Source organism: Antechinus flavipes, chromosome 6 (genome assembly GCF_016432865.1).
Source record: "Antechinus flavipes isolate AdamAnt ecotype Samford, QLD, Australia chromosome 6, AdamAnt_v2, whole genome shotgun sequence".
Classification (NCBI taxonomy): Eukaryota; Metazoa; Chordata; class Mammalia; order Dasyuromorphia; family Dasyuridae; genus Antechinus; species Antechinus flavipes.
The window spans coordinates 100,459,515-100,486,094 of NC_067403.1; the positions used below are offsets into that span (position 1 = coordinate 100,459,515).

General features: G+C 34.9%; 1 protein-coding gene across 3 annotated transcripts in view; it reads left to right on the top strand.

The window, feature by feature from the left end:
• The window catches only part of PALLD (palladin, cytoskeletal associated protein), a 485,836-nt gene that overhangs the window by 5,575 nt on the left and 453,681 nt on the right, over nucleotides 1-26,580 (top strand). For all 3 annotated transcript variants that reach the window (XM_051964161.1, XM_051964163.1, XM_051964162.1), the window contains exon 2: nucleotides 23,940-24,976. In XM_051964161.1, coding sequence (XP_051820121.1) covers nucleotides 24,039-24,976 — 938 coding nt within the window. In that variant the 5' untranslated portion in view covers nucleotides 23,940-24,038. The remainder of the gene's footprint in view (nucleotides 1-23,939; nucleotides 24,977-26,580) is intronic.

Below are 26,580 nucleotides of genomic sequence, written 5' to 3' on the forward strand. Positions count from 1 at the left end.
TGAATGGATTCTTGGTAATAGGGGACAATTAAAAAAATAAAAAAAAAACTAGGGAAAGATGGGTCAGTGAAAACCTGGCAGATGACACTATCCAGCAGGGGTTTATTCTAGTTGCTTTGAAAGAGAAGAGGTTTAAGGAGGGAGGAATGATTCTGAAATAGCCACTTGATTTGAAGATAGAACCTGGATTTGAGCCCTGGCTCCTGTGCTTATTATATGTGTGACTGTGGTTTTGTAAAATAAGGGAATTATATTAGAGTACTTCTAACTAAATCTATGAACCTCTATGAACACAGAGCCTCAATTTACTCATATCTAAAAAAAGTAAAAATCAAAAATCTGGTTATATTAGATGGGTTCTACACTCAGCTCTATCTCTAAACTCTATAATACTATAAGAGGGGTCAGGGTGAAATGGGGTGGTTCCCCATTATCCAGGTCCAGGTCATTTGGCAAAAATCCATCCTATATTTAGGTAATGCTCAAAGTGAGAAATAAATACCACCATATGGTCAGAGCTTTTCAGGCTGTCTGGGCACATCCAATGTGCTGACAGTAGGAAATCCCTACTGACATCATAAGCCATCTGTGCCTTCTGATTCTGCTGGAGCAGAGATAACTGGACATGACCAAGTCAAATCTCACCTCCTCCAAGAATCTTTACTAACCCAGTCCTTTCCTTCTTCTGAAACCCTTAGCTATTCAATGGGATTTTTACTGTACTGTGGAGTCCAGTCTTCTGCCTGATACTCTTTTTTTCCTTGTTTAATCCTTTTCTTCATTGCAAGGACCAAAGCTACTTCTTTTGTGTCTCCAAAGATGAGCTTGGTACAGTAGTGCCAGATACCTAGTAGATGCTTAGTAGCTATTAATGGAGTTTGTGCTGATGTGACCTTGGAGTTTGAAGACCTAGGTATAAATCTTGATTTTTTCACTTACTAACTGTATGACCTTAAACAAGTCAATTCATCTCATGTCCCTTGGTTTCTTTATTGATAAAATGAAAAGACTATATTTAATGATTTCTAAGGAGCCTTCAGCTACTAAAAATATGATCTATTTTTCCCATAAGTGTAATATAAAGAGTGCTATATTTGCATATGGAAAACCTAGTTGAAACCTAAACTCCAAGCCAACACAACACAAATTTAGTATCTCGTATTTGCAAGGTATTGGGAAGTTTTTTTGTTCAGTCCTGTGATTTAATCTGAGTTAATCTGATTCGATTAATTAATTAATTAATTTAATAAACTTTCCAGTGAGGATGCTCCCTCGTAATTGCATTGGCAACAGTGTGTAGCTTAAAATCATTTAAGAGTTACCCAAGTCACTGAAAATTTAAGTGACTTGCTCAGATTCACAGAGTCAATATGTACCTAAGGTAGGAACTTGAAGCCAACTCTTTTTACTACATCAAACTACTGCTAAGTGATAAGGATGTAGGCCCCCACATGCAACCTTCCCTAACATAACATAGTTCCTTCCCTTTAGGAATTTATTTTCTATTGTTTCATCATCTACAAAATGAAAGGGTGAGATATAATGCTCTCTAAGGTCTCTTCCATATTATCCTAGGACAAGGATAGGAGAGACTCCTTTTGAGGCATATTTTTGATATAGAATTTCATTTAAAATAAAAAGAGGATGGCAGTGGGTAGACAAAAAGTGGAAAGAACATTGGATTAGAAGTTTGAAGATTGAGTGCTTCAGTCTCCCATGTGTCATTTTCTCTCGTCATCACCATTCATTTCCTCTACCTGAGTCTTAACCCCAACCACTACAAAATAAAAGGGTTTGGACAAAAAGAATCTTTGCAGTTACTTCTAGTCTTCACACTTTATGATTATCCACTCCCAGGCATGACATATAATTTCATTTGGGTAAATTTAGGCAATTCTTCCTTATTTTCTTTATTCGATCTTTTTCACTCAAAAAAAAGTGTTTTCTCCAATAACATACTAATAGCAAAAATATTTTGAGAGGAGACGCCTACTAATTATTAGAGATAAATTAGAAAAGAAGTGATTTCTCTTAATAATATCTAGAGTATTCTAAAATATTACTGCTATTTTAAGCACTAATAGCATTTTTAACACTTAAAATGACACTAAAATTTTTGTGACACTCTAAATGTCAGAATTTGTAGCAAATTCTATAGCCAAATTGTCTTTCATAATATTGTTTAGCAGAAAGGAAATTCAAAAGTCAGGAGATTGGGGAACGAAAAAAATGAGTATCTATTAAGCACCTATTATGTGCTAGGTACTGAGCTAAAAACTACAAATATTATCCCCATTTGATCTTCGCAACAATTTTGTGAGATAGTTTATATTATTCCCATTTTGCAGTTGAGGAAACTGAAGCAAATAGGTTAAGTGCCTGATCAAGATTTCAAAGTGTCTGAGGTCAAATTTTAACTTGGGTTTTTCTAAATGCAAGCCCAGCATTCAATCCAAGTTGTTGAGTTAAAATTGGTAAGCAGGGAAGATATGTGAGCAAAAGAATTTAATAAAGAGAACAGAAATGTAAGTTAAAATTAGAAACCTTTTTTAGCTCCTGATAAATCAAAATGCATATAATCTCTCTTCATGCAATAGAAAATTGACTGCAAAACTATAATATCTCAGAGTATTTTCCAAACATTTCAGAGTCTTGACATATGCAACTCATTCTCTATTACAATGGTTTATCTTTTTTTCCCCTGTGACAGTTTAATAAGATGAAAAAGGGAGCCTTGGCTAAATTTTTGGGAGACAGAGAAAGTATTTAATCACTGTCGTAACAGTAAAGTCAGTACGTCAAAGTAGTGTGAATACAATGGTTAAAAAAAATGGATCATTCTATGACATGCCAAATTAATTCAATTCAATTAATATTTCATTAAGTGTCTAATCAATGTAGAGCATTATGATAGATATTGGAAGAATAAGGATTGGGGTTCAAGGTTTAGGCAAAAGATACTCCTCCCCTCATAGAACTAGTCATCTAGAATGGGACTAAGATATAAATGCAGATTATTATTTGACAAAAGAAAAGAAGGGAATAAAAATGTATTAAGTGACTGCTATGTGCCAAATATTGTGCTAAGAACTTTACAAATTTTATTTCATGGATCTTCACAAAGTAGGTACCAATAATTCCAATTTTACAATTGAAGAAACAGAGGCAGTTGGAGATTTTCCCAGAACCACACAACTAGTGAGTGTCTGATGTTGATTTTGGACTCAAGTCTTCCTCACTTAACTCCCAGAATTCTGTGCATTGATAAGTACATTGGACAAATACAAAACAAAATCCCAGGTGAGTTCCAAGGGGGAAAGTCAACAGTCAGGATAAATCAAGAAGGCTTCACAGAAGAGAGAGCATTTGAGTTGGACTTTAAGGGATAGGTCTGAATTTAAGCTATTGCAGGGATAAGAAAAAAGTCAACTTGCAAGTCCACTGAAGGACAGAGAACAGCTAATTTTGTTCAAGTGAATCATATATAACAAAGTTCTTCTCAGTCATATACTAGCTATGTAAGGCATTCTATACTACAAGAAGAATATTCATTTTTAGAAAGGAAATAAGCCATAAGAGCTGAGATTTGTATAGGACTTTATATTGGCTCATAATACCCTTACCCTTTCCTGAGTTAGCAATTTTTTTTCTTTTTTTTTTAGATTAAAAAAAGCAGATTTCAACTTCTTGCCGAGTCACACAATTAATAAGTAATGGAGGCAAATTTTGAACTCAAAGATGTTAATTTCAAATCCAGCACTCATTATGCTGCACTATATCAATAAAAGAAATTGGAAAGTTGATCATAATAATACCATTAATAAACAATTAACATTGTATATCTCTTGCTATACCTGTCAAGCACTATGGTAAGTACTTTACCTCATTTGATGCTCACAACAACACTGAGAAGAAGGTACTGTTATTCCCATTTTACAGATAAGAAAACTGAGGTAAATAAAGGTGAAGTGACTTGCCCAGAGTCCTACAGCTACTAAATATCAGGCTGGACTTGAACTCAAGCACTCCTGCCTCCAGGTCCAGTACTCTTTTGACTGCATCACGGAAAAGAGACAACCAAGCATCAAAGTCTGAAAATAGAGTTCTTATCTTCTTTGTTCTGAAAATAAGTTTAAGGGAGCAAGCGGTCCAAGAAAAAGTGATCTCAGGGTGATAATCAATAGCCATTATTATTGTGGATTCAAATTGCCAAAAGAGGTGCTGAGTTTGAGTAAACAGAGTTCAAGCAGAAATGATTGCTAACAAAGACCGGGGGACATCTGCATGTCTAGCAACCCAATACCTCTGTCAGTACTAACCAAGTATGATTAGAAGGGTTTATTTTTCAGTTAGGACTACTTGATGAAATATTTCTCCCTTACAGATCTGTCACTATTTCCACTTACTCTAATTCCTTTGGATTAAATTATTGTCTAGCAAAAGGTACCAATTAAAGTGCAAAGACATCTGCTATTAATAGCCATTAACACATTAGCACTAATTATTTCATCAGATCCTTATCAGAGAAAAGAACTAGGTGAAGGAACAAAGGACAAATAGCTAATGTCAGAGAAATGGAAAGTGTATTGTCATGGGAATCAAAAGTCCTGGGTTCTAGTCTAGCTGTGGGACTTTTAAAAATTTAATTCTCTTATCTCAGCCTCAGCTTCCTTATCTTGAAAATGAGAGGACTTTTATGATCTCTAAAATTTATGACCAGAATTCTAGACTTGAGGTCCATTGAATTTGTTGTTTTGAATAATGGTATTTCAGTATAATTCATTTCCTCATAGGTTTCGCCAGACTCCCAAAGGGGCCCATGCAAAAAATAAATAAATAAATATTTTAAAAAGATTTCCTGCTCTTGCTCAGTAATTAATAGTGATGAGTGAAAAGAAAGGCTCCCTCTCCTCATCCCATAGAGATACAAAAATGGTTTTAATCAATTAAAGGAAAGTATGTGCACTACGTTCAAGAGTATGGTCACCAAAAACTAAACAACATAGAAAGAGAAAAGGAAAGCTGAAAAAAAAAATTTCCCTTATCATACAACTCAGTCTAGGAAGCTTCACCTTAACATCCCTCCTCGAAGACATTTAGAATACGGTGTTCTGATCACATTCTAGGAAGAATATTGTGGAATGTATCCAAAGGACAGTGATGAGGCTGTTGAGGGACTGGTTACTATCCTATATCAAAGTGAGCTGGAGAAACTGGGAATGTTTAATTTGGAGAAGAAAAGATATCAAAGGATAGATGTCTGTATTTTTTAGTTTTAGGGGTTTTTCTGGCTGTTATTTTAAAGGATTTTTAGGATCGTAGGCTATGTGAAGATGGACAAGTCACTGAACCTTTTAAGTCTCAGTTTCCTCATCTGTAAAATAAAAAAGTAATCTTAATGGCTTCTAGGGAGCATCTCAGTTTAAATCTATGATCCTATAAGTTGCAGAGAAAATTATTTAAGCTTGATATCAGGACAGGAAAAGTTTCTCAGCAATTTAGGCTCTCCTGTTGTGAAATGAGCTGCCTCAGGAGTTAATAGTTTTCCCTTCCAGTGATGGCTAAATGATCCCTTCTCAAGGATTTTAGAGAAAGGATTCCTATTCAGATACAAGATGAATACATAACCGCTGAGGTTTTTCCCTATATTAAGCCTAACTGGTACTTACTTAAAACTAAAACTGCCTAAATTTTTACAAGTTCTATTATCTAAAACTCACTTTAGAGAGTCCAGCTGGATCAGCTTGTACATTTCATTTTCCCATACTCCAATACCAGCACAGACTCATCGAAAGCTCTATTCACATTTCAGCATGAAGCCTCAGGGAAATAAAAAAAACTTTTCCAGTGGTACTTTAGCTCTTATGATGACTGGCTTTTAGATTTTAGTGTTGAGTGTCATGGAAATCCATGAAGCATAGTTTTCCAGTAATGCTGGACACACCTGGGAAACACTTTGTTCAATGTGATGAGCATCCCCCATTAGAACATGAACAAGTTTCAGCAGCAAAAACTGGACTGTGAATCGAACCTATACATTGTAAATTCTAGCCCTATGATTTTTTTTTTGCTATAAAAGCATTTTTAATGGTATTTAATCCTGACAACAGGATTCTGTTAGACTGTTCCTCTCAAAACACAAAGTATAATTTAACAAGCTGTGAGATAACCTGCCTTTAGCTATTATCTCACTTTTTAAAAGTTGAAAATATTTGCCTTTCAAAAGTCAATTTTAAAGTCCCTGGAATCATAAACTTTTAGAGTTTAGAGAAATCTTAAAGATTATCCAGTACAGTGCCATTTTATATCTAGGGAAACAGAAGGCCAAGTAATACTTTAAAAGATCTATGATTTTATTCACACAACTATTCACCGATTTTGAGTTCTTTTCCCCTTGCTATTCCTCTCCTCATTCCAATTACTTTGCATTTTCTTGTTATATAATTTGTATTTACTTATCTATGGATTTGTTTACTCTCAGTAAAAGGCAAGTTCTTTAAAGCCATAAATGTTTTCTTTTTGTCTTTGAATCAAACAATAACAAATCCAGCTAGTGTTTTTATTTTAAATTTTACAAAACAAAACAAAAAGTCTATCACCTGTTCTTTACAACATCCCTGTGAGATATGAACTATTAACCTCATTTACATTTGAAGTAACTGAGAAACAGAGATGTTAAATGACTGTACTTATGGTCACACTATTTTTAAGTATCTGAGGCAAGATTTGAAACCAAGTCTTTCTAGGTCCAAACCTAGCACTCTATTATCTAAAACTTTTTAGCAGCCAGTCAGTATATATTAGGTATTTAATAAATGTTTCTTGGCTGGAATTAAATTGAATTATGCTTGAAGATGCAAGTTCAAGAATATTCTAAGTTCTCAAGCTATTAGAACTTAAAGCTAGAAGAAAACTTCTATACCATTTATGAGAGTCATCTCATTTTATAGGTGAGACTAAGAGAGATATAGCAGAACAGGGATTCAAAGCAAGGTTCTCTGATTTCTAATCCATTCCACCTGAATTACTGTAGTTAGCATTGTAGTTAGCATTGCAGTCAGCAATGTAGTTAGCATTGTAATTAGCATTGTAGTTACCAATGTAGTTACCATTGCTGAATTATCATAGACAAAAACAGTTATTGTTTTCAGTGATGTTTTCTGGATACAAAATAAATAGATTGACCCTTGAATAACTCATACTAAGTCTGTATTTCAAACATTTCCTTGTATAGGTCCAATCACAGCTTACATCCCATTGGCAGAGTTTTCAAGAATACAGGATCACCTTTATGCAATATGGCACCAGAGTAGATGCTCTGAGTTCATGGTCTTTCAGTGATCTTTCTGATCACTGGAAGTAAGGAGACCTGAGTTCTAAACTAGACTTTAACACTCACTACCATATAACTCCAACCCTAGTATTCTATCCACTGTGTTACCTAGCTGCCCCAGATTTTGCTTATAAATTCTTGTATTTACCCAACAAGTTAGATATTTATTATTTTCTCCTAACATTAATTACACAGATACCATATATACAACGACACCCTATGTGTTATCCTTTATTTATCCTTTAGTATCACTAAACCATCCAACTATCTTCATCCCTAGATTTGATGACATCTTTTATTTTGATTCATTTGCATAATGGCTGATTTATAATATTTTAGTCTGTTCGTGTCTACCATGCAGCTACTTCACCATTGCCGTGTGGATAGTGCTCACTCTAAATTATCTGGAAATTATGTTTTTAATGATTAACAGCCAGATATTGGGATAGCTAGAAGGATAAATTGGAGTCAAGAAGTTCTAAGTTGGAATCCTGCCCAAGCACTTATAAGATAATAACAGCATCTACTAAACAAGATCTATTATTATGTAATATATAATAGTTAACTAGATCATTGGTGCTAAAGTATTTTAGCATCAATATTGCAAGCTCTATAGAAATAATAACTTTATAAATTTATATTTACTATTTCTGTGGTATCCAGAGGTAGAACTATATATTCGATCAGTAAATCAACAATTATTTATCAATTTAATATGGGATGGGGAAGAACCCACTGCCCCAAAAATCAGAAAGACCTAGATTCAAAGCATAACTTACAGGCTTACTAGATATATGACTCTGAGAAGTGACTTAAGTATATTCACCTTCAATGACTTAGCTGTACCAGATCTAAAACTATATTATAAAGCAGCAATTGATCAAAACCATTTGGTATTGGCTAAGAAATAGACTAGTTGATCAGTGGAATAGGTTAGGATCATAGAACAAAATAGTCAATAACTATAGCACTCTGGTGTTTGACAAACCCAAAGACCCCAGCTTTGGGGATAAAAATTCACTGTTTGACAAAAACTGCTGGAAAAATTGGAAATTAGTATGGCAGAACATAGGCACTGACCCACACTTAACACCATACACCAAGATAAGGTCAAAATGGGTTCATGATCTAGGCATAAAGAATGAGATTATAAATAAATTAGAAGAACATAGGATAGTTTACCTCTCAAACCTATGGAAGAGGAACAAATTTGTGACCAAAGAAGAACTAAAGATCATTATTGATCATTAAATAGAAAATTTTGATTATATCAAGTTTAAAAGATTGTACAAACAAACCCAATGCAGACAAGATTAGTAGGGAAGCAATAAACTGGGAAACCATTTTTATAGCCAAAGGTTCTGATAAAGGCCTCACTTCTAAAATATATAGAGAATTGACTCTAATTTATAAGAAATCAAGCCATTCTCCAATTGATAAATGGTCAAAGGATATGAACAGACAATTTTCAAATGAAGAAATGAAAATTATTGCTAGCTATATGAAAAGATGCTCCAAATCATTATTGATCAGAGAAATGCAAATTAAGACAACTCTGAGGATACCACTACATACCTCTCCGATTGGCTATAATGACAGGAAAAGATAATGATGAATGTTGGAGGGGATGTGATACACTGATACATTGTTGGGGGAATGGTGAATGCATCCAACCATTCTGGAGAGCGATTTGGAATTATGCTCAAAAAGTTATCAAAATGTGCAAATTTTGATCCAGCTTATATCCCAAAGAGATCTTAAAGAAGAGAAAGGGACCTTTATGTGCAAAAATGTTTGTGGCAGCCTGGAAATTGAATGGATACTTATCAATTGGAGAATGGCTGATTAAATTGTGGTATATGCATGTTATGAAATATTATTGTTCTGTAAGAAATGATCAGCAGGATGATTTCAGAAAGACCTGGAGAGACTTACATGAACTGATACTGAGTGAAATGAGCAGGACCAGGAGATCATTATACACTTCAACAACAATACTATATGATGTTCAATTCTGTTGGACCTGGCCATCTTCAACAATGAGATGAACCAAATCAGTTCCAATTGTTCAATAACAAAGAGAACCAGGTACACCGAGAGAAAGAACTATGGGAAATGAGGGTGGACCACAACATAGCATTTCCGCTCCTTCTGTTTTTGTCCACTTGCATTTTTGTTTTCCTTCTCAGGTTATTTTTACTTTATTTCTAAATCTGATTTTTCTTGTGCAGCAAGATAACTGTATAAATATGTATCAATATGTTGCATTTAACATATACTTTAACATATTTAACATATGTTGGTCTACCTGCCATCTAGGGAAGGGGGTGGAGGAAAGGAAGAGAAAAGTCAGAACAGAAAGTTTTGCAAGAGTGAATGCTGAAAAATTACCCATGCATATGTCTTATAAATAAAAAGCTATAATAAAAAAAGTACATCCTCCAAGGTCCCTTCCAAATTAATTTATTATCCTTTGATTCCATGAGCCAAATCCTGGGGATAACAATACAAAGAAGGAAACAATCCTTACTCTCAGGATAATTCAGGGTAATTATCTTCTACTGTACACATTACATCCTGAATATAGATTAATTATGAACTACTATCACATCACTTTTGACAAAATCCACTCCTATAGGCAATACAACTCTAAAAAGCAGCAGGAGGGAAAAAGGCATGCCTAAAATCAAAGCACTTTGATTTTTTTTAATTCTAATCTTTGGTGAATGGGCTAAGTAGGTTTGTATTTCTTTCCCATTTTTATGGCATTAGATTAAAAAAATAATAATTCCTATAAATCAAGAGAAATTATCTAGCCAAAAATTATCTAGCCATTTATTAGCACCTATTCTACCTACTAGGTACAAGTATTGTGTTAAATGTGTTACAAATATTAACTCATTTGATCTCTGTCTCACTCACTTTGGAGAGTGAAGTCAGTTCTTCTGACTTATAAAGTTCTTCTCTTTATAGAAGGTTCACATCCAAGACACACAACAAATTTCTGATTCGTCACTGGAACCCTGAAATATCATGAGAGCTGTGTTGGGCAACATTCTAGATTTTAGCAAAGAAGAAATGAGCCAAGGAAAATGATCAACATAATGTATTGAGAAAAATCAAAACCAAAAAAGAAGAAAAAACACAGAAAATCTCTTTATTTTTTGTTCATTTCATTTTTTTTTTAAATCTCCACCTTTGTCCCTGGTTATTACCCTGAATAATTGGGAAATATTTACATCCTTGAAAACAAGCTGGTGATGCTTTCATATTTATTCTCATATTCTTTAGGCTAGCTAAGTGGTAAAATGAATAGGACACTAGTCCTGAAATTTAAAAAGACTCACTTAAGTTCAAATTTAGCATTCAGCACTTCCCAAATGTACAGTGATCCACAAATCACCAAACCTCCTTCCGCCTCAGTTTCCTCAATTGTAAAATAAGAATAAGAATAACATTTATTTCTCTGGATTGTTGTGAGGATCAAATGAGATATTATTTGTAAAGTGTTTAACATAGTGCCTGGCACAGTAAGTGCTTAATAAATATCTGTTCCCTTCCTTTCTTCCCATCATAGGATTTAAAACTGAAATGGACCTTAGAGATCATCCAAAACAAGCCTTTATTTTACAAATGGAGAAACTTAAATAAGTTAAGTGAATTGCCCCTAAGGCAGGGAGTAATGCAAAACAGAATTCAAACTCGGGATTCTTTTTTTTTTTTTTTTTTTTTTAATAATTACTTTATATTGACACTCGTTTCTGTTCCGATTTTTTTTTCCCTCCCTCCCTCCACCCCCTCCCCTAGATGGCAAGCAGTCCTTTATATGTTGGATATGTTGCAGTATATCCTAGATACAATATATGTTTGCAGAACCGAACAGTTCTCTTGTTGCATAGGGAGAATTGGATTCAGAAGGTATAAATAACCCGGGAAGAAAAACAAAAATGCAGATAGTTCACATTTGTTTCCCAGTGTTCTTTCTTTGGGTGTAGCTGCTTTTGTCCGTCATTTATCAATTGAAACTCAGGTCTCTTTGTCAAAGAAATCCCCTTCCATCAAAATATGTCCTCATACAATATCGTTGTCGAAGTATATAATGATCTCCTGGTTCTGCTCATTTCACTTAGCATCAGTTCATGTAAGTCTCGCCAGTCCTCTCTGTATTCATCCTGCTGGTCATTTCTTACAGAACAATAATATTCCATAACATTCATATACCACAATTTACCCAGCCATTCTCCAATTGATGGGCATCCATTCATTTTCCAGTTTCTAGCCACTACAAACAGGGCTGCTACAAACATTTTGGCACATACAGGTCCCTTTCCCTTCTTTAGTATTTCTTTGGGATATAAGCCCAATAGAAACACTGCTGGATCAAAGGGTATGCACAATTTGATAATTTTTTGGGCATAATTCCAGATTGCTCTCCAGAATGGTTGGATTCGTTCACAACTCCACCAACAATGCAATAGTGTCCCAGTTTTCCCGCATCCCCTCCAACATTCATCATTATTTTTTCCTGTCATCTTAGCCAATCTGACAGGTGTGTAGTGGTATCTCAGAGTTGTCTTAATTTGCATTTCTCTGATCAATAATGATTTGGAACACTCTTTCATATGAGTGGTAATAGTTTCAATTTCATCCTCTGAAAATTGTCTGTTCATATCCTTTGACCATTTATCAATTGGAGAATGGCTTGATTTCTTATAAATTTGAGTCAGTTCTCTATATATTTTGGAAATGAGGCCTTTATCAGAACCTTTAACTGTGAAAATGTTTTCCCAGTTTGTTGCTTCCCTTCTAATCTTGTTTGCATTAGTTTTATTTGTACAAAGGCTTTTTAATTTGATGTAATCAAAATTTTCTATTTTGTGATCAGTAATGGTCTCTAGTTCATCTTTGGTCACAAATTTCTTTCTCCTCCACAAGTCTGAGAGATAAACTATTCTATGTTCCTCTAATTTATTTATAATCTCGTTCTTTATGCCTAGGTCATAGACCCATTTTGATCTTATCTTGGTATATGGTGTTAAGTGTGGGTCCATGCCTAATTTCTGCCATACTAATTTCCAATTATCCCAGCAGTTTTTATCAAATAATGAATTATTTTCCCAGAAGTTAGGGGCTTTGGGTTTAACTCCAAACTGAGCCTTCTCTCCACTATACAAACCCTTAGTCTTTTTTAACTTCCCCTTTTTAGCTACATATTAGTGAGTATAATCAGTAAATAAAGCCTAAATTTTTTAAATACAGGGAATTTTCCAAATCAGCGAGTATTCCAAAAAGTACTTTTGGAAGGCTATACACCAACCTATTGTTGCTTTAACTCCAAACATCTGTGCGGTCCTCCGTTGAAATTACCTTCAGAGCTTGTGGTACATTCTCTTGGAAAGTCAACAAGCATTTCTACAATGCCTGGGAAAGTTTCAGGCACTGTACTAAGCATACAAAGAGCCAAAATGTCCCTGCTGTCAAGAAATTCCCAATATAATATAGGAGGCAACATGACGGGGCAGCTAGGTGGTGCAGTGGAGAGCAGCAGTTCTGAAGTCAGGAGGACCTGAGTTCAGATTTGGTCTCAGACACTTAACACTTCCTAGCTGTGTGACCCTGGGCAAGTCACTTAACCCTAAATTGCTTCAGGAAAGAGAGAGAGAGAGAGAGAGAGAGAGAGAGAGAGAGAGAGAGAGAGAGAGAGAGAGAGAGAGAGTGTGTTACATCTAACTCTACATTATTTGGAAATTTCTTATTCACAAGTTGCCTGCATTGATGACATCATAGGTCCAGTCCCTATGACTATCCTCCAAATAAAAGCTATTAGCTTTCTATAAATGCCCTATAAAAATGTCCCTGATGTTCAGGATTGAAATAACACTTAATTGCTTCTTCTTGTCAGAGGTTTTCTAGGAGGCTCTCCTTTACCCTGTGCATCTGTCCCAGGTCTGGACCATATTGCAGATCATATCAGATTGCAGGGAATCAGCATTATGATTTTTGATTGCTCATGAGGGATCACAGCTTTCCTTTCCTTTAACTCATGAAATCCTCAGTCTGTCTAAATACGTATCTCAGTTTCTTAGGTATGTTGATCCATTGTATCTGATAACTAGGATTTAAAATTAAAGATTTCTGCCTGTACATCAGATAATACGGGGTGTCTTGAACAGATGTGAAAGCCTTCTGATGGACCTTTATTCATTTCATTATTATTCAATTAATGAATTCAATTCATTCATTCAGGGTTCAGTAATGTGTGTCCACAAACACTGTAATTGTAGAACCATGGAATCTTAGAGCTAGAAGAGATCTGAGAAACTATGTAGTTCAACCTTGGCCTGACCAAGAATCCATCCCTTGAGACCCTATAAATGGTTGTGCTATCTTCCCTTTAAGAACTCAAGTAGTGGGGGATCAAGATGGAGAGGGGATTGGTAACTCCCTATCTCCAGGGACAGCTCATTTCACTTTTGAACAGGTTTGAGTATTTGAATAGTTTTCCTAACTTCAAGCCAATCTCTCTCCTTTGCAATTTCTACCCTGTGACGGCAAGCAGAGCAAATCTAGTTCATTTTCCAAGTGATAACTCTTTAATTAGCTATTATATTGTGTTATTTATATAGCTAGAGTAATGATTACTATTATATTTAGTTATGATCATATTATCATACAATTAATTATATTGCATAGATTTGTGCAGCTGTATTAATTAGATTAATGGTATGCCTCCTATGCTTCATGTCCACCAAACTCCCCACTGAGTATTCTCTTCCTGGAGTTCTTAAATTAACTGTACAGCATGTTCTTACCATCCTAAAGGGCTTCTCTGAATATGCTGCAGTTTCTCTCTAGCTACAGCTGAATGACTCAGTAAACAATCTGAGGATCCCAGAGTTGGAAAGACCTGAATGCAAATTCAGCCACAAAAGTACACTAACTAAATAAGCAGCTTAATGTTTGTGTGCCTCAGTTTCCTCAAATGTAAAATGAAGTAATAATACTACCTACCTAACAGAATTTTGGGGAGAATACAATGAGATAATAATTGCAAATTGCTTTGCAAATCATAAAGTGTTATATCCTTACCAAATAGCAGCAGTACAGTAGTATTTCCTAAAATTTGATGCAAAAAATTGAAAAAATAACAGATGGTTTTTTTGTCTGAGAAAATGTGTTTTGAAGCTATTGTTCTCCCTCTTTTAATTCAACTTAGGAGAACATTAGCCATTTTATCCACATTGTCTAACCATACTGAATTTTTAATCCACTTAAACCTCCAGCTCTTTTTTCATAATTCCTATTGCCTATTCGCACCTCTCCCCAGGGTATATTGTGTAGTTGACTTTTAAAATTCAAAACTTAACATTAACATTCTATCAAATGTTATCATGTATATTTCAAGCCATCAGCCCACTCTTTGAGCTATAATTGTGTTATATGCCAACTTGATAACCATGCCAGATATATCTTTATCTCAGCAAGTAGAATTGTTATGCCAGAGAAACTGAGGCAGGAGAGAGATTAGAGAGTTTTTAATATTTTATTAATTGGAGAGCATAATTGGCTGGACAGGACTCTCGTCTCAAAGTATCCAGTCACACAGAGAGTAGAGGCCAATTCAATAGTTTATTAAATGGAGTGGAGCTAATGGATCCATGTTGGTCCCAGGGCGGGACGAGACTGTCATCTCAAAGAATCCAGCATCCAGCGATGAATGGGAGACTCCCAAATTCTGAAATATCTTTTACAAACAAAGGAAGGGGAAAACTTCACAGAGCCATTTGATTCTGTCAGGATAGGGGAAGGCCATAAATTCTTACTAAAAGCCAGAATCAGGATGTCTGAATAAACAGAAGTAAATTCTTGAGGACCAAAGGAGTCAGGAAGTCTGAATTCCCCCTTTTCTTGAGTCTTACATTAGCAATTTACAACCTTAGAACAAATGGTAATGGACCAGAGCGGGGTTTTACAACGAAGGGGTCTGAGGCAGAACTGAGATAGAACAATTCAGGGAAACTCATGCAGGAAAACTGAGTCAGGACCGTTAAAGAGAACTGTGGCACAACAGAATGAGAATTGTAAACCTCAATTCCTGTCTCAGATTTCATCAGCAAAAACAATGGACATAAGACTTCAACAATGACAAAGCATGGAAGGAACATAATGCTGTGGAAAGAGCAAGGACTAGAAATAGATCAGAGTTCCACCTAGATCAAGCTTATTCACTAGCTTATGACCCTATGCCTTCATGGCCTTCATTAAAATCCTACCCTGATCCCATATAACATAAAGATGACTCTGTGTTCTTGAAGATTATTGTAATGGGCTGAGGCTTGAGTTGATGCACTGAGGTCCCAAGCACGTGAGGCTAAATAGTAATTGGACCATACTCTATTAATATATATCCTTGGAGAAAGAATGCCCCTCCCACACACACTCTTTGTGCAAGTCCTGATGTGTTGTATAGGAAATGACAATTTTGGTGGATGGAGGCAGGGGGGGCGGAGAAAGAAGCGGAAAGAGAGACTGCTGGCTGGGGTCTTGTTGCAGCTGCAAACATTGCTATCGCGACCTCCTCCTTCACCTCCGATTGTCCTTCATCTTCGATCCTTCTTCACCTTCACTAAGAATAAAGATCAATGATTTTCCCCTAACCTGAATTCCTGACTCCAGCTAATTTTAAAATACGCGGTCATCACAGATTATACGAATGGGATGCAAGCTTGTTTTTCTTTTTTTTTTTTAATTTAATTTAATTTTTATTAAATATTTTTATTTTCAAAACATATGCATGGATAATTTTTCAACATCAACCCTTGCAAAACCTTGTGTTCCAATTTCCCCCCCTTTTCCCCACCTCCTCCCTTAGATGTCAAGTAATCCAATATATGTCAAACATGGTATAAATATGTTAAATCCAACATATATGCATACATATTTATACAATTATCTTACTGCACAATGGCCATCAAATCAAACAAGAAAAAACTGAGAAAGAAAAAAATGCAAGCAAATAACAAAAAGAGTAAAAATGCTATGTTGTGAACCACATTCAGTTCTCACAGTCCTCTCTCTGGGTATAAAGTGCTTCATCACAAAATCATTGGAATAGTTCTGAATCATCTCATTGTTGAAGGGAGCCACATCCTTCAGAATTGATCATTATATAATTTTATTGTTGCTGTTGCACAATGCTTTTCTGGTTCTGCTCATTTCACTTAGCATCAGTTTATGTAAGTCTCTTCAGTAATTTCTGAATTCATCCTACTTATCTTTTCTTATAGAACAATAATATTCTATAGAGTTCATATACCATAACTTATTCAGCCATTCTCCAACTGATGACCATCTACTCAGTTTCCAGTTTTTTGCCACTACAAAAAGGGCTACCATAAATATTTTTGCAAATGTGGGTCCTTTTCCTTCCTTTAAGATCTCTTTGAGATATAAACCCAGTAGAAACACTGCTGGATTAAAGGAGATGCACAGTTTGATAGCCCATTGGGCATAGTTCCAAATTGCTCCCCAGAATGGCTGGATGTATTCACAATTCCACCAACATTGTATTAGTGTCCCATTTTTCCCACATCCCCCCTCAACATTCATCATTATCTTTTCCTGTCATTTTAGCCAATCTGAGACATATGTAGTGGTATTTCAGAGTTGTCTCAATCGCATAATTTAGAGCACCTTTTCATATAACTAGAAATGGTTTCAATTTTTTCATCTGAAAATTTGTCTGTTCATATCCTTTGACTATCAATTGGAGAAAGGCTTGAATTCTTATAAATTCAAATCAATTCTCTATATATTTTAGAAATGAAGCCTTTTTCAGAACCCTTGAATGTAAAAATGTTTTCCCAGTCTATTGCTTTCCTTCTAATCTTGTCTGCATAGTTTTGTTTGTACAAAACCTTTTTAACTTAATATAATCAAAATTATCTATTTTGTGATCAATAATGGTCCCCCTAGTTCTTTGTTGGTCACAAATTCCTTCCTCCTTCACAGATCTGAGAGGTAAACCATCTTATGTTCTTCTAATTTGGTTATAATATCACTCTTTATGTCTAGATCATGAACCCATTTTAACTTTATCTTGATATATGGTGTTGAGTGTGAATCTATGCCTAGTTTCTTTCATACTGGTTTCCAATTTTTTCAGCAGTTTTTTGTCAAATATGAGTTCTTATCCCCAAAGTTGAGGTCTTTGGGTTTGTAAAACACTAGATTACTGCAGTCATTGACTATTTTGTGCTGTGAGCCTAACCTATTCCAATGATAGACTACTCTATTTCTTAGCCAATACCAAATGGTTTTGATCAATTGCTGCTTTATAATATAGTTTTAGGTCTGGCACGGCTAGGCCACCTTCATTTATGTTTTTTTTTTCCATTAATTCCCTTGAAATTCTTGACTTTTTGTTCTTCCAAATGAACTTTGTTATTATTTTTTCTAGATCTGTAAAATAATTTCTTGGGAGTTTGATTTGTATGGCACTAAATAAATAGATTAATTTATATAGTATTGTCATTTTTATTATATTCAGGTTGGCCTGCCCAAGAGCACTTGATATTTTTCCATTTGTTTAGCTCTGACTTTATTTGTGTAGAAAGTATTTTGTAGTTTTATTCATATAATTCCTGATTTTGCTTTGGCAGGTAGACTCAAATATGTTATCAACAGTTATTTTAAATGGAATTTCTCTTTGTATTTCTTGCAGCTGGACTTTGTTGGTGACATATAAAAATGTTGATGATTTCTGTGCAGGATATTTGTATCCTACAACTTTGCTAAAGTTATGGATTATTTCTAGTAGTTTTTCAGTTGATTCTCTAGGGTTCTCTGAATATACCATCATATCATCTACAGAGAATAATAATTTCTTTTTTACATTACCTACTCTAATTATTTTAATCTATTTTTCTTCTCTTATTGCCAAAGCTAACATTTATAATACAATATTGAATAGTAATAGTGATAGTGGGCAACCTTGTTTCACCCCTGATTTTATTGGGAATGGTTTAGTTTGTCCCTATTACATATGATATTTGCTGATGGTTATTCCTACACTCTCTAGTGTTTTTAATAGGAATGCATGTTGGATTTTATCAAAAGCTGTTTAGTAAAAAAAAAAAAAGCTTTTGATAAAATCCAACATCCATTCCAATTAAAAATTGGAGAGTATAGGAATAACTGGACTTTTCCTTAAAATGATAAATATGTATCACTCTGTTTTAAATGGGTTTCTTGTAAACAACATATTGTAGGATTCTGGCTTTTAATCTAGTCTGTTATCCATTTCCATTTTATGGGAGAGTTCATCCCATTCACATTCACAGTTAAAATGACTAATCCTGTATTTCCCACCATCTTATTTACCCCAAATTATGTTTTTCTTTTTCCTTTCCCCCTTTCACTCCTTCCCAGTATTTTGCTTCTGACCACCACTTCCCTCAAGCAGGGGAGACTTTATAACCCTTTTCCCTTTCTTATACCTTTCCCTACTACTTCTGTTTTCCTTTCTATTAACCTCCCCCTTTCTTTTCTCAATATTTGTGGGTTCTATCACTCCAAAACCAGATCAGAGGCTGGATTTCCTATTAGTTGGAGGGTCGTGTGAAGAGTTCAGAAAAAGACATGTCTCCTCTCTGCCATCTTGGCTCCGCCCCCCCCTTTGTTTTTCTTAATAAGGGTGCCATTATAGATATTGTTCTTTTAGCTTTGCTTATTTCACCCTACATTAGTTCAGAGAGGTTTTCTCATTTTCCTCTGAATAGTCCATTTCTTCATTTCTTTATGATGAAATAATATTTTATTACACAAATATATCATAATTTGTTTAACCATTTCCTTATGATTTGGATATTCCCTTAGCTCCCCATTTTAGGCTACAATAAAAATTTTTATATATAGATTTACCTATCTATTTTTATATTATACCAATACATAAATGCATTTATATATATGTGTGTATACACACACACACACACACACACACATACACACACACACATACATTTGAATTCTTTTCTTCTTTTATTCTTTTGCAATATAGGCCTAATAGAGGTATTACTGTGTCAAAATCCTACCTGTACACATTTTAGTGATTCATGGGACATAATTCCAAATTGTTTTTCAGAATGGTGGAACCAATTCATAGACTACTAACAGTGCTTTAGTGTGTCTATTTTCCTGTATGTTCTCCCCAACATTTGTCAATTCCGTTTTTGTCATCTTTGTTATTTATCGTGTTTGCCGATACTGTGAGTATAAAGAAGAACCTCAAAGTTGCTTTATTATTCATTTCTTTAAATATCTGTGATTCGAAGCAAATTATCGCATGGTTATTGATAGTTTGGATTTCTTCTTTTCATCCTTTGACTATCATTGTCAAATGACTCTTAGTCTTATAAATATGAATCAATTCTTTATGTATCTCAAATATAAGACCTTTAGCAGTGAAACAATACAAATATGTTTTTTTTTTCTGTCACAAGTTTTCCTTCTAATTTCAGCTACATTGGCTTTCATGTATGCCAAAACATTTTTCAGTTTACATGATCAAAAGTGTTCACTTTATTTTCTATGATCCTCTCTTCCCTTTATTTGAAATGATTGTTCTCTTACTAAAATAAGAATAATAACTCTGAAAAGAAGCTATTACTGTTCTAGGATATCTCTTGAAACATGAGACTCTCACAACTACCCTCTCTCCCTGATAAGTTATCTTTATTACTTGACCTTATCCTCTGCCAACTCCTCGTTCATGAAGCAACAATATAAGCAAATACACTCCTAATCTCCCATAAAGTCAGATTCCATGGTTGTCTCAAACTATTTATAAACCTATACAGAGGAGACTCAACTTTTCTTCTGCCTCAATTAATCTTCCAGTTGAGTGATCCAAATTGCACATTAGGTAGAAGAGCTGGTACTGTTCGTTCAATGTCCTCTCCCCTACTTTGTATTGCAATATTAATGTGTGTTCTAGGACAACTTGTCCTCTTATCAGGTTTTACACTCAAAAAATGTCAGAGGAATAAGCAGAAGAGGTCTAAATTGATTCTAATTAAAACAAAAAGTCCAGAAAGACCACTTAGATCTAGGCAGTTGATTCATCTAAAAATGTATTGTTACACTTCTAGAATAAGTAGTCCTATTCACTGTGGCCCCAAGGCCTAATCCACTCAGAAATTATGAAAATATTTTTAACCAATACTTTGTTCATAGAATGATTCAGATATCATGGTCACTTAAATCTTCTAGCAAGTATGGCTATATACTAGCCATCCAATATTTCCAATTATTTCTATAGAATCCAGAGAGAAACATGTGTGCAAAGAATTCCTGGCTAGGGTAACGCAGAGGCCCAACTCCTTTGCCCTTCACTATCTGATAGTTGACCATATCTTAGGGCTGGAGTTCACTCATGTGCACATAATGATAAAACATGGGTGACTCTCTCCCTCTTGGTGAATTGAATCCCTTCCCTGATTTTCTCAGTTGGAAATAATCTCACCCCTACAGACCTCACATAGTACTTAATTGATAAATTTATTTTCATAATGAATAGATGCCCTCCAGTTCTTTACTTTCAAAGATACCACATCCACCTTTGTTGCTCATGTTCATTCTTTTAGGTTTATATTTGACCCTTCCCTCTCCCTCATCTGTCTTACACATAAATCATGAATTCCTGTCAAAATATCTCTCTGAAATAGTTGCTATGGCCATCCCTTTTTCTCTATCCCAAGTAGTACCACTCTGATAATAATTAACATTTATGTGATACTTTAAACTATTTTATCTTAAAATGATCTTCCCAGAAAGATAGGTGCTAAAAGAATTGCCCAGGATTATATAGTTAATAAAGCAGAATTTGACCTTCCTGACTTCTAATTCAAAACTCTGACTATTATATCATGGCACTTCTAATATGATCCACCTGTCTAGACTACTGCAATAGTTTCCTTCAAATCTTCAACTTTACTCTAATCTGTCCTTTTTACTTCCAGAATAATCTTTCTTTTAATTAACAATTCTAGTCATGTCTCTCCTTTGCTCAAAAAACCTTCAGTAACACCTTACTGCTTTTATAACCTGAATCAAATATCCTATCCTCAGACTCCATGTAACACTCAAAAATTCTTATTCTATTATATTCTGTATTGTAAGCATATACTTTAACTTCTGATCCCCTTACTATGTTCCTTAAGGGGAAATACTATAACTTATCTCATTTTCTGTATCCAGGTAGGTACCCTAATTTATTGTGCACCCAAAACTCTGTCCTAGATTATTTTGTTTCTTGTCAACCTCATTAGTCATTGGTATAAATAATAATAGTAATAATAATGAGAGAAATGAGAATTAATAGCCAATAATTTGTGGAGATCCAGAATTCCTACTTTTTAAAAAGTCCTTATTTTGAAGCTGCATATCTCTGAAGAACAAGACTGATGATAGCAGAAAGAATTAACATTTTTCTCAATTGAGACAATGCTTTCCCACCCAATCTTGCAAGGAATTTAATCCACTGTTTTCTGCTCAAGCTTGAGGAGATGATAAGATCCTTTGCCTAGATTTCCCCAGGTTAGGTGTGATTTAAAATAAATAACATAATCAAAGTTACATTCCTCATTTGAATAGATACACCTCTTATTATAATATTCATTCTTATTAGTATTGCTGTCTTCTGGAACACCTACTCTTCCAAGAATATGTAAACTGTAAGCAGACCACCAGGAGTCATCTTTGGTCCAAGAGAGAAATAGTCAGATGAATTCCTTTTATTAATGAAGAGTTAGTATTATTAATAAAAATATTAATTACCCAGAAATTGTCTCTCAGACTTTTAAAAGGTTACAATAATTAACATTCATAAAAGTCTTACAATAAGTCAAACATTGTACTAGGTACTTTATAATCATTATCCCATTTGATCCTCACAACAATCTAGGAAGTAGGTATTACAATCATCATTCCCAATTTACAGCTAAAGAAAACAGAGGTGAAGTGGCTTGCCCAGGTTCAAACCTTACTCTTTTTCGAATATACATGCCGAAGTTATCGATAATAAGCATTTATTAAATATTTGTTGACTTGAAATATTTCTTAGCATAAGGTAAGATCATGTCAATAGGTATGTCAAATCCAATATATCCAAAACAGATACTCTATCTCACTACTTTCCAAAACAAAATCCTCACTAACTTTGCTCTTTAATCTGTCCTTCTTCAAAACTGCCCTGTTTCTGTAAAAGCTATTGCCACCCTTCTTATTCACAAGTTCACATTCTCAGTGGTATCTTAGATTTATCACTCTCACTTCCTCATACACTTTAAATGTTTAATAATGTTTGTTGATTTATTATATCAACTTTTGTCTATGCCAGTGCTTAACATAGTGTTTTGAATATAGCATATGATTGATAAAGATGTTTATTTTGTTTCTTGAATGTATTTTTGGTCTCTAATGATGGATAAATAGCTTTTGTTGAAATCGTATTTGCATATATGCTTATCTCTAGGGTTCAAATAGCATTCATCACTTGGATTTCTTTCACTCTCTGAACCTTCAAGCTTTTCATATACTTGTTTAGGTAGTAAAGCCTTCCATGAGTGAGAGTACTTGTAGAGAATACTCGAAATTGTCATTCATTTTCAAATTGCTATCCAATTATTTGCAAGAGTTTAAAATAACACAGATGTGTGATTGGTGTTGGAACTGAATATCTCAAGCAGTCATAGGTTAGTAGAATATATCAGGACATTTTCTCAATCACAAAAACTCAGAGTTGAAAGGGAACTGAAAAGTCATGTAGTCTAACCTAAATCTGAACAAGAGTTCACTTCCCAACATTCCTGGCAAATGAGCATCTGATTTCTAGTAGGAGAAAGCTCATTGGTTCCCAAGGATCCATTCCATTTTTCAACCGAAGTAATTGTTACCAAAGGGATGCCTCTGTTTGTATCATCAAAATATTAGAGCAAGAAAGAAATGACAGGTAAAGATAGAAAAATTATATTGGATCCCAAAAGAAGATGAAGAATTGGAATAATTGTTTATCATTGGAACTCAGAATAGGGATGTGGCACAACCAAATCAATCAATAGGCATCTGGCCAGGTAAATAGTATTTTAAAGGCGTGATATTTATTCCAGTTAATGAGCAAAGAAAATAATAGATTAAATGTTCTACTATACTTGGTTCTTCCCTTTATAGAAATCTTCAAAACCAGCTAGATTTGACTGTTTGAATGCCATCAGCAACACACATCCTATATCAAAGAAAGTGATAAACAATGCATATGTATAATCTACATTTGAATGCTTGCCTTCTCAAGAAGGGTGAAAGTTAGGGAGAGAGGGAATTTGGACCTCAAAAATTATTTTTGTTTAAATGAATGTTAAAATGTTTTTACATGTAATTGAAAAAAATGTTTTTTTTTTAAAGTGGCAAACATTGAACTTTTTTTTCACTCTGATGTTTTTCTCAACTTAATGCCTAGTAGTTTGTAGTTAAAAGCAATCTTACATAATAAAGTGAAGAAAGTATTTATTTTACTGTAGCATTTTTTAACAAAGATTATGTTATCTTCCAGCCTGAAAGAACGAAGCTGTGAATTGCCAGTATCTCTGAGCTTCTCTTCTCTTCCCCTAAAGAGACTTACATTGTACACAACTAAAGTTATTCTGAAAATATGTCAGAAACATCTTCCCATGAATCTTTTTATGATTCCCTATCAGATGTTCAGGAAGACACCAAGAATGCTGAGTTCTTTCCTGAATTATCTGCCTTTCTCAGCCAGGAAGAGATAAACAAGAGCCTTGATCTGGCTCGGAAAGCAATAGCTAATTCTGAGCTGGAAGATTTTGACTCAAAAAAGGAGATCACTCACATTTTAAAAACCTCTCCATCAAGCCTCTGTGAAAAAACTTCTCAGAAGCAGACCAAACTGGAGGAGCACATCAAGACAGCAATGCCTCAGGGAAACAGACCAACTCAAAATCAGACGTTAGCAGAACAAAAATCCCCAATCCCCCAAAACAGGAGCATCGCTTCACCTACATCCAAGAGAAAGCCCATTGGATCACCCTTGTTGACTGCCAGTCCCAGCTATATTCGGAGCCTCAGGAATGCTGAAAGACGTGGTCCAAAGGCAATAAATTCAAATGCGAAGTCCAAATCAGTACATCAGGGGGCTCTTGAATCCCAGAGCCAACTCCGTGACAAGGCAGCTAACTTGATTGAAGAGCTTTCTTCCATATTTAGAGAAGCAGCAAAGCCAAGAAATCGAAATCTAAATGGAGAGTCCTCATCACCAGATAGTGGGTATCTGTCTCCAAAAAATCAGCCATCAATCTTAAGTACTTCAGCCAGTCAGAGCCCAACTGAAGACCACCCAGAAATGGAGACAGAAATCAAATTACCTGAAACTAACCACATCAATGACTACTGCCAGAAGAGCCAGGCCATTATTCAGTCTGGCAATGGCATCTTACATAAACCACTTCATGATCCCATGAACCTCCCAGCTGCCCCTCGATTCACCCAGAAACTGCGAAGTCAAGAAGTAGCTGAAGGCAGCAGAGTATATTTGGAATGTCGAGTTGTGGGCAATCCAACTCCCCGGGTCAGGTAAGGACTTGGCTTGATTCATATGGCTAGTTTTATTTTTAAAGGGTGAATGAAAACTTGGTTTTTGGTCATCTGAGTAATAGTAGGCTTGAGGGCCTAGGATAATGAAGAGAAAGATTTGGTTGATCAAAGTCCCCCATAGTAACTTTATTCTAGTTATGCGTCTCCCTTCTCTTGGAAGTGCATTTTTGACAGAATCCCCCTGCTTTTCTGTTTCAGTGATAAGGAGAAGCACTGAAGAGAGGCAAAGAAAAAAAAAAAAAAGACAAAAATGTGCCCTCTTCTCCACTTCCAAAAACAACAACAGAAAAAGAATACCGAGCTCTAATTCAATATATTTAACTTGCACTTATTAAGGACTGATGCAGTACTAGATACTAGCTTAGGTGCTGGGGACACAAAGTCAAAAGTAAAATATTCCCAACCCTCAAAGAGCTTACATTCTATGGTGAGAAAATAACAAAAATGCAAAGAAGTAAAATTTTTAATGCAAAGTAATTTCTGAGGGAAGGGCACTAATAAAAGAGGTAATCAGGAAAAGCTTTTTGGAGGAGGTGGCATTTGAGCTGGGTTTGGAAGGGACCATGAAAAGTAAAGCAATAGCCTTCCTTGTATCTTTTCTACCCCTACCAGATGGAAGTTTTCTCAGTTTGAGACTTATATTGTTCAATGCCAGGTCTGTTTAGAGATTGGATTTATACCATAGAAAGACAGCATGAGGTAGCAGATAGAATACAATCTCACCCTAGATCCTTATTAGCTGAGCAACCCTATGCAAGTCACTTAACCCAAGTGGGTCTGTTTCTTCATCTATAACATAAGGATAAAAGCACTTTGCATAATTGTTGTGAATATTAAAATTACAATGGAAAGAGTTATAAGTTTAGAAATAGAATACTCGGAAATCCAATCCCATCTCTGATGATTTTATGACAATGGGTAAACTACTTGGTCTTCTTTAAAGTCCCTTAAAATGAAAAGGTTAGATTATATAGTGACAGAGGTAACTTCTAATTCCAAACATATAACCCTTGATTCATATGATTGTTCCCTGTTATTTTAATATGTGGGTGAGAATTTGCATTCTGTTCATTTGGTATTTTAGTAGTTTGTTGTTTAAATGAAAGATGATTTCCATTATAATTCAAGGTCAACAGAACTTTTATCAGGAGGCAAAAACTATTTTAATCTGCCTAATTTTCATCATATCTTCCTTAATTAAAATTAAAATTTGAGGAATTGGTGTTTGATCTCCTCTGCATGACTAGATTGCCATCCCTCTTCAGGCTCATCAAAGCAGGAGCCTAACTCATCTTTTAGGACTTTTCACACTGGGGAGTATCTGAAATCAATGGGAACTTCACAGAACTCCAACAATAAGAATAAGAAGACACTGAGACAAATTGTCTCTAGTCTAGATCCACCAGATTCATCCTGAATTAGACTAGCCTCAAGAATGGGATGAGGCAACTAACAATTTAACCCCAAGTCCTATTTTTTCATGTTGATGGAGCATAAAACTAAAAAATGTTTAATACATAAAACATCTTGCTGTCCAATGGACTCTTAAGTCTTCTCTAACACCACAATTTGAAAGTGTCAAT